Source organism: Vombatus ursinus, unplaced genomic scaffold (genome assembly GCF_900497805.2).
Source record: "Vombatus ursinus unplaced genomic scaffold, bare-nosed wombat genome assembly UNPS02010980.1, whole genome shotgun sequence".
Lineage (NCBI taxonomy): Eukaryota > Metazoa > Chordata > Mammalia > Diprotodontia > Vombatidae > Vombatus > Vombatus ursinus.
This window is the reverse complement of record NW_020950758.1, coordinates 8031933-8041380: the sequence shown is the minus strand read 5'-3', so window position 1 is coordinate 8041380 and position 9448 is coordinate 8031933. Positions and strand designations below refer to the sequence as shown.

The 9448-nt window shown below is 53.6% G+C and overlaps 1 protein-coding gene across 1 annotated transcript in view; it reads left to right on the top strand.

Annotated features, from left to right (window-relative positions):
• Nucleotides 1-4191: 4191 nt before the first annotated feature.
• The window catches only part of MATN3 (matrilin 3), a 13932-nt gene continuing 8675 nt past the window's right edge, over nucleotides 4192-9448 (top strand). The window contains exons 1-2 of the mRNA XM_027855611.1: nucleotides 4192-4438; nucleotides 6074-6640. Of these exons, the coding sequence (XP_027711412.1) occupies nucleotides 4192-4438; nucleotides 6074-6640 (814 nt within the window). The remainder of the gene's footprint in view (nucleotides 4439-6073; nucleotides 6641-9448) is intronic.

The window sequence follows — 9448 nt, the reverse complement described above, 5'->3', positions numbered from 1 at the left end:
ACTCCCGACTCCCGACTCCCGACTCCCGACTCCCGACTCCCGACTCCACTCCGGGCATTCCCTCTATTGTGCCGCACGCTTGCAGTGTTCTCCCTCCTCATCTCGGCCTCCCAGCGGCCCGGCTTCTGTCAAGTCCCAGATAAAAGCCCACTTAGCGCTAGCGCCCTCCCTCCTAGATCGTCTCCACCTTCGGCCGGTACAGGGTACGATGCGCTCACAAGCTGTTGCTCAGTGTACCCCGTCAGACCACGCTGGGGCAGGGATTGTCTTTGGCTCGTTGGGGAGACAAATCTCCACAGCACCTAGAACAGCGCCTGGCACGTGGTAAGTGCCTAATAAACGTTTGTTGATTTGACTAGTTGTGAGCCCGGTGTAGACTTAGGGCTTCAGCTTTCCCTTCTGCGAAATGGGAATTGCACTAATTACCACCACTCCCAACACCTATCTCAAAGGGTCTATATCTTTCTATATCTCCTCCAGCCCTGAAGGGCTGAGGTTCCTCCCCGTCTGCCCCGGCGGTCTAGGAGGGTCCCGTGGGCACACTCCCTGCCCTTGCCGCTAACTGGGCGCCTTTTAGTACCTGTCTGGGCGTGTGTGTGTTTGACTTTCCATTTGGAGAGACGAGTGCGCAGCGTGCCTGTGGTTGTCCGAGGACTGCCAGAAGGCGCTCAGTTCACGTTCAATTTTCTAAGGCTCTTTTAGAAGGAAAGCCCGCGGCAGGACCCCAGGTGCACCCCGCCTCGGAGGTAGGACAGGCAGCCGCAGCTGTGGACGCAGGAGCACCACGGCCTCTTCATTCACTGACCAGCCAGGGCAGGGGGCGGTGGGGGGCGGAGGGGTGATGGCGGGCACAGAACACTGGGCTTCTGTCCTGCGGCTTAGGGGAGGAGCTCGGCTTTCCCTCCTGCCCCAGCCCTACCCGGTTGAGTGACCCTGGGCGAGTCTCACTCACGTCTCTGAGCCTCATCGGAGCACGTGCCTCAGGATTTTCCATTGGTGTATGGGTCACCAGAGGCGGCCAAAGTCCCTTTTGTCTCTCCCGTTCCCCCACTGCTCCACTCCTTCTTTTGTCTCCTTTTGTCCCAGGGACCCTCTGCACCCTTGGGGATTTAATGAGCGGGCAGTGAACGCTGCTCCTGTAACCGCGTGCTATTTCTAGGCATTTATTCCCTTAGTATTCAGGCCATTGATATTTATGTGTGTCTCCGACTACTGGTGTAGAATGTAAGCTCCCCGAGGGAAGAGACTGTTTCATTCTTTGTCGTCCTTGGATCCAGGAACATATAGCCTGACACACAGCGGGCACTCAGTAAGTACACCGTGATTGATTTCGTGATTCATTGTGCATGGATGGGGCACTTTGATCAGGAGATTTCATCACTTAATGCCAAGTGAAGTAAGCAGAAATCAATATAGATAAGGACTACATGATATACAACCGGAGCTAAGCCAAAGAGCTGGATGCTGGGTGATTCTGGATGGTCTTGGCTCAGAGTGAAGAAATCAGCAAAAGCATCTCTTTTCTTTCATTGAAGAAGTGGGGGCTATGGGTGTGAAATGTGGCCGACTCTGTCAGAGGGTCTCGGTTTTGCTCCTTCCCTCCCCCCTCTCTTTGTTACTAGGGAAGGCTTACTGAGCAGAATGGGGGGGGAGAAGAGAAGTACCTGAAAAATAACTGATATAAAAACAAAAGCAATCAATTAAGAATCATCAAACTTTTTTTAAAGGTTAGGTAAGTCTACAAGCATTTATGAAATGCCAACTGTGTGCCAGATGCTGTACTTTATAAGCACTGAGGATACAAAGAAAGGCAAAAGAAAGTCCCTATTCTCAAGGACCTCACAGTCCAATGGAGGAGATACATGCAGACAATTATACACAGGCCAAATCATGGATGATCAACAGAGGAAGGGCAGCAGAGCATTTGGGGGGATTGGAGAGGTCTCCAATGATTTTCAAGTCCCTTTGTCTAACCCCTTCTCCTTACCTCCACTCCCCCCTCTCCAATAGGATGTCTAGTGTAGACATCTTAAACTCAGTATGGCCCAGATGGAACCCATTGGGTTTTTAGCTGGGATGTGAAGGAAGCCCAGGAAGCCAGCAGATGTTGGTGATAAGGGAGAGGATTCCAGGCATGGGGGATGGCCAGGGAAAGTGTTCAAATTCAGGAAATGGAGGGTCTTGTCTGAATAACAGCCAGGAGGCCAGAGTCACCAGATCACAGATCATGAGGTGGGAGTGAAGTACAGGAAGACTGAAAATGTAGGAAGGAGCTGGGTTCTTGAAGGACTTGGAGTGACAAAGAGGATTTTGGATTTGATCCTGGAGGCCATAGGGAGCCACTGAAGTTTATTGAGCAGGAGGTGAGGAGGTCAGGCCCCCCGCTTTCAGAAGATCAATTTGACAGCTGAGTGGAGGATGGACTGGAGTGGAGAGAGCCTTGAAGCAGTCAGGTTACCCCACCCCCAGCAGCTACTACCATAGTCCAGGAGTGAGGTGATGAGGGGCTGCTCCTGGAAGGGGAGGGTGGGAGCATCAGAGGAGAGAAGGGGTGGAAGTGGAAACAACAGGTCTTGACAACGGATTGGATACGGGGCAGGGGAGGGGGTGAGAGTGAAGAGCCGAAGATGAGATGACTGACGAGTCAAGAAGAGGAAGGGAAGACTTGGGGGTGGGGGAAGGTCATGAGCTCACTTTTGGACACGTTGAGTTTAAGACGTCTACTTGATGTCCAGTTTGAGATGTAAGACTGGAGGTCGGGACAGAGGCTAGGGCTGGACAGGAGATTGGAGAACTATCAGCATAGAGATGTTCATTTAGTCCATGGGAGCTGATGAGGTCACGAAGGGAAGGAGTCTAGAGGGAGAGCAGAGGACTCAGGACAGAAGAATAGGGTCATTCACGGGAATGGTGAGCATGAAGATCTTGCAGATGAGACTGGGAAGGAGAGGTCGGATAAGGTAGGTTGGACAGCAGCATCAGGAAAGCCTAGAGAGAAGATGGGATCAAAGGGAAGAGAACGACAGACAATACCAAGTCCAAGAAGGATGAGATGAGATGGTACTTTAATGGAAGTGCTCTTATTTCTGACTTTCTTGAGTGACTTACCAGAGCTCCCACAAGTGGAATCTGAACCCAGCTCTTGGACGTGGATGGCCAGAGCTGGGTCCCCTACTCAGGCTGTCTCTCAGTAAACATTAATGGAACACCCACTGGAGAAAAGTCTAGAGGAGAATTCAAACCCCTTAGTCGATGTTACTTGCAGTTAGCCACACTGTTTATTCTCTAGCTTAGGTCTAGACAGGAACAAGTCAAAAGACCTCATTTCAGAAGCTCCTTTTCTGGAAAGGAAGGGGATCTGGTTCCTTAGACTATTCACTGAGCTTGGGACCTTTCCTCCACCAGACGTCCCTCTGGTCTTTGCTCACTGACCAGGAACCCAGGCTTCCTCTCATCTCCTCATCACCTGCACAGCTCCTCCTGCGAATCCTATAAAGGCCAGCTCCCACATCACCTCCAGAAATCCTCTCCTGGTTCTCCCCAGTTGGTAAAGGCTTTTCTGTCCTCTCGGAGCTCAGTGGCTGGGTGTACTGTATCTGAGATGCACTGACCAAGGCACATGGAGTACCACAGTTCTCTTTGTTGGTGTTATCTCCTCCTTAAACTGGGGGAGGTGAGCAGTGCCTGAGTTTAGCTACTCTGCCCGTCCCTAGGCTCCGGGTACAGCAGGTGCTCAAGGAATGTTTGTGTAATTGAACAAGACCTCTCTGTCCCCACGCCCCCATCTGTGGAAATCTTTCCCTTTCAAGGGACTTCTCCAGTGTCCCTCCCCAACTTGATGGCAATTAAATTGTTAATTACCAACTTAATGGTAAGAGCTTAATGGTCCTGAGGACTGAGCTCGATCGATGTAAGGAGCAGTATTTAGGAGTTCCTCAGCGTAATAGGCCACATTTCTCTAGCATTCTAAGGTTTACAGCCCTATGAGGGGAAGGGGCACAGGCTGTCAGATGAGGCTGGGCTGGATGCCCAGCAGTCCCGAGGGCGGGGGCGGGGGGGAGGTGGCCGAGGCCAGCTTGTGGGTGGGGGGCGGGTTTCTCCTCCCCCAAGGGCCGGGCTGCTGTGGGGCTGGTCTCCAGCCCTAGTGGGGCCGCGCACTCCATTGCAGGAGCTCAGGACAGTACGGACGGGATGGCCGGTGGGATGCTGCGGGGCGTGGGTACGATGGGATGCCGGCTCCGGGCTAGCCCTCTTCGCTTCTTCGTCTTCCTCCTCCTCCTCTTCCTCCTCGTGTGGGTGCCCACAGCTCGGGGGCAGCCTGCTCGTCGGAGCCGTCGCCAGCTGGGGTTGCGCAGGCCGGGGGGCAGCCTTGGCGCGCCCGGCTACTCGAGGGCCAGCCAGCCCCCGATTCCGAGCAGTGGCGGCAGCAGGAGCCCAGGTGAGGAACCCGCGGCTGACTGATGGACGGGACGGGAGGGACGGAATGAGCTCTCTTGGATGCGGCGGGGGAGGGAGAGCAGGGAGCGCAGCCCCGACGGGCAGGAGCCAGGCTGAGGGCTCAGCAGGTGGGGAGGCGCAGGACCAGACAGGCTGGGTGGGCACAGGCACCGGCTGCGCCTGCATCACACACCAGGACTCTCCTGGGCACAGCGGGGATGGGCAGAAGGGGAGAAGCAGCCATGGCCAGGGAAGGCTTCTGACTCTGCCTTTAACGGCTGTGGGGGCCCTGGGCAAGCCTCACCTCCAAGTGGGCTGAGGTCTGGCTAAAGAGACTGGGAATGTGGACCCTAGCAAGGGAAGTCTTAGGGCAGGCCGCTGTGGCAGGGCAAAGTGTGTACTTTTCTTTATGAAAAACCAGTCTATTTTGTGTTTTATGGAAACATGCTTGGAAAACATAGAATTAACGTGTATTCCATATTAATTTGGGGTCGAGTAAGGTTTATGAAAAGCCAAGGGGTTCAGGACCCAAAAGAGGTTGGGAACCCGTGATTTCGGGGGACACAAGAGCTAGGGACTGACACACAGAAGAGGGATTAGGCTTACTGGGCTTGGCCCCAGGTGCCAAGAGAGGCCAACTGAGGCTCAGTAGCAGGTAAAACTTCAAAACTAGGAGAGCTGTCCCAGAGTGATCCCTGCTGGGCCTCCTCTAGTGGGGGATGGGCTGCCTCTCGTGGGGGCTGGGTGGGAGGGAGACTCACCCTCACTCACTGGGACCTGGTTAAGCCAAAGGTGGTCCAGATGCTGCATTGGAGGAGTTGCCACGAGGGCCCCACCAAGTTTGGCATCGCTCTGAGGTCTCTTCAGCTCCTGAGGCTGCCAAGGCTGGCCCCAGGGTGTGAGTCTGCCTCTCAGCTGCTGCTGCTGGCTGCCATTACTGCTCCTGCCTGCCTCTTCTCCCCTGGCTGAGGGGCCTTTGGTGAAGCAGCTGTGCAATGAGGAGCTCAGCTCCCCACTGGAGTCTCCAGAGACCACTACCATCAGGCTTCGGGTTGGAGAGCTGGCAGGAGCTGAGATCATGGGCTCTGCAGAGCGTACCCCCGAATCGTTCTGCTTTCACTTGAAGGTCTCCGTAGGCACAGCCAAAGCCCTCTTGTGGGACACTGACCCGTGACATTTCTCTGAGCGCAAAGGCAGCCATGGACTTCTAGGTGGTACAGTGGGAGAGCTCTGGATCTGGAGTCAGGAAAACCTGGGTTCAGATTCTGCCTCTGATGCATATCACCCTATGAACCTGAGCAAGTCATCTCCCTCTGTTTTCTCATCTATAAAATGAGGGGGTTGTGTTTGATTACCTCTAAGGACCCTTCCAGCTCTAACTTTATAATCCCATGATCTTCGTTATCTTCATCTGGGGTTGAGTGTTCAGTAGATGCTTCATAAATGTCTATTTACTTGGGATTCACTTGTAGTGTTAGGCAGGCCAGGCAGTATACTCCTGGGAAAAGCTGCTCCAGAGAGCAGCAGGCAGAGGGGTGGACCATGGGGGGTGGCTGGTCCTCCAAAATCACACCATAATGCTGGCCAATGGTCAGTCAGTCTTTCCTGTACCTCCATCTTTTTCTCCTCCATGCAGACATCTGCAGGAGCCAACCCTTGGACCTGGTGTTTATCATCGACAGCTCTCGCAGCGTGCGGCCTCAGGAGTTCACCAAAGTGAAAAAGTTCGTCACCAAGATTATTGACAGCCTGGACATTGGGGCGACTGCCACTCGGGTGGCCCTGGTGAACTATGCCAGCACTGTGAAAATCGAGTTCAACCTCCAGACCTATTCTGACAAGGCATCCGTGAAGCAGGCAGTGTCCCGGGTCATCCCTCTGTCCACGGGCACCATGTCAGGCCTGGCTATCCAGACAGCCATGGATGAAGCTTTCACTGTAGAGGCAGGGGCCCGCGCCACCACCTTCAACATCCCCAGGGTGGCCATTATGGTGACCGACGGCCGGCCGCAGGACCAGGCGGAGGAGGTGGCGGCACGGGCGCGAGCAGCCGGCATTGAGATCTATGCTGTGGGCGTGGACCGGGCAGACACGCAGTCACTGAGGACAATCGCCAGCAAGCCGTTCGATGACCACGTGTTCTATGTGGAGACCTATGGGGTGATCGAGAAGGTGACCTCAAGGTTCCGGGAAACTTTCTGCGGTAAGGCCGGGGGTCAAGCCCTCATCACAAAAAGGTGCTGTTAAGTGTGCAGACTCCTCTATTGGCCATGCCCAGAAAGGTCTGTCAGCCCTGGGTAGCATGTTTCATCCTCTGTCCTCTGGCTTTGTTGGGGGCTATTGTGGCCATCAGAGTTCCTGAGTCTTTCCCGGTTCATCTTTCTAGTATTGTTGTTATTGTAACAATGGTTTTCCTGGCTCTGCTCACTACACTCTGTATCAGCTCATACAAGTCTTCTAAGGTTTCTCTGGAACCATCCATTTTGTTATTTGTAGAGATCATCTTGCTCCATTTTATAGATGGGAAGATAGAGGCCCAGAGATGTTACTGGACTTACCCTGTAAGTCATGGTCAGAACTGGACCCCAGCTCTCCTGACTCCTGGCTCAGGGCTCTTACTTTCTCTAACTGAAGCAGGGGACTTGAAGGTGGAAGGGGTCACCTAGCCAGCCCTCTCACTTTCCAGATGAGGGGACAGGCTGGGCTAGTGCCTGCACAGGAGGTGGGGCCCCACTGGATTTGGAGGCAGATCATCTGGGTGGGGGCCCTGACTCTGACACTTACAGTTGCCACCCTCGTGGGCCTCGTTGCCTCACTTGAGGACACCTGAGGAGGCTGGACCTACTCACCCTGCTCTCACGCTCTGCACAACTCTTGCTGCCTCTCCAGGCTTGTTCAGGGAGTGAACACCTTTGCATATTTAGTGAGCCTACCTTTGTGGGAGTGATGGCTGGACAGCCCTGAAACAACAACACTACTTGTATTCTTTTTTTCCTCCTAATTTTTCTGAGGGGAAAAAGTAAAACCTTCCTTCCCCTGTCCCTTGCTCCGTTTTCTTTCGCATCTTCCACTGTGTGTCCCCAAGGACGCGGCTCCTCTCTGTCCCTGGCCCATGACATCTCGGGAGGCTCTAGTCAGGCGCTTCTCGCCTTTCTAGGTTGGTGCTTTGACCTGAGAATCAGGGCCTGTGCAGGGAGCTGATCAATCAGCTAGTTAACAAGCATTTGGTTTGTGCCAGGCACTGTGCTAGGCACCGGGGATGCAGAGGAAGGGAGCAATGGGGACCCGCCCACTGGAAGTGCACAAGCTCATCTGGGAGCCCACTATGTGCAAACAAGATACAGACAGGAGAAGTGCTGATCGTCTCCAAGGGAGGCATTAGAATTCAGGGAGATCAAGACTAGAGCCAAACTTGCAAGATGCGGGGACGCTGAGGGTGTAAGCTGGGTGAGCCTTCTGGAGCAGCCAAAGGCAGGTCTCCCAGGCGGCAGCACCTCGGCTGGGGTGGGAGTCTCCATCCGGTCCCGGTGAGCCAGCAGCTTCCCCCATCCCTGCCGTCAGCACCTCCACTTTGGTTGGGGGGCCCTGCTCTAAGTGAATGGGCTAGAAATCCTAAGAGCAGCAGGGTCCTGGCAAGCCGCCCTGTCCCGGAAATCGGACTGTTCTCAAGCAGGGCTGGGATGGAGGGGCATCAGCTGTGGCCATCGGCGGCTCTGCATTTCATACCGCAGGCGGCCGAAAACATTTCTGTAAAATATAGATTTGTATTGATACCTCGTTTGTATAGCATCCACATTTGTTCCTGTATCCCTTCCCCAGACCCCTCCCAGAGAGCTGGCCCTTATATTAAAGAAGAAAATGAGAGGAAGGAAAAAAGTTCAGCAAAATTGACCAACATATTGAAAAAGTCTGGGGTTATGGGCAGTGCCCTGCCCCCAGAGCTGTCCCCCTCCCCTCTCTATAAAGAAGCGTGTGTGTGTGTGGGGGGGGGGGGTCTTCTCTTACCTGGAGTGAATATTCTTTATAGATGCTTAGATTCAGAATCAGAGACAGAGAGAGACAGAGAGATAGAGAGAGAGACAGACAGACAGAGACAGACAGAGACAGAGAGATAGCGAGAGACAGATAGAGAGAAGTGACCTTAGGCATGGGCTGATCAAAGGTTCTTTGTACCAGAGCTCAAGGAAAGCTCTCTGGGCCTCAGTTTCTTCATCTGTAAAATGAGAATGATAATACCTGACAGGGCTGGTGTGAGGCAGGGTTGGAATCCAGGTCTTCGGACACCACAGCCATCATACTTTCCACTGTCCTACCCTGCCTTCAGTATGCAGCTAAGTGAATGTCTGGTAGAATTATTAGAAATAATATTTATTACAATGGCTCATGTTTCTAGAGCACTTGAAGGTTTCCAAGGCTGTGAATGAGTCTTGTGAGTATAATAGTATCAGTATTATTCTCATTTTACAGATGGGGAAACTGAAGCCTAGGGAGCCTAAGAGACTTGCCCAGCATCACCCAGGCAGCAGGGGCAGGAAGGGTTTGAGGTGGGATCCCCTGACTCCAGGTCCAGGGCTGTCATCACTAAACATGCTGACCCCAGCATGAGCCCCTCTGGTGTCTATGGGACAGAAGGTCTTGGGGGACCAAGAAAGAAAAGGGCTCTCTGTTTATCCAGTACCATCATGCCTGGTAGACAGCCCTGCCTCTGGAGCCCTGAAGGCCAGCATCAAACTCTGGTCCCAGTTTCTCTATGGCTCAGCGTTCTGCTACTGAAGGTGTTAGCACTGGGTCTGGAGCACCTCAAGCCAGCAGTCCAGAGCTGGAATCTCCGTCTCTGGCACAAAAGGGCTATTTGTTCAGGGGCAGAAAATGAAGTTCTGTCTGGGGGAAAAGGACATTACTGTCCACCGCCTGGGACAACATGTGGTGCTTCGTGCTCTGGAAATCCTGCTCAATGAAAAGGCCCTTCTTGGGCAAATATTGGCCTTGTTCAGGTGCCAAGAGCAGCGGG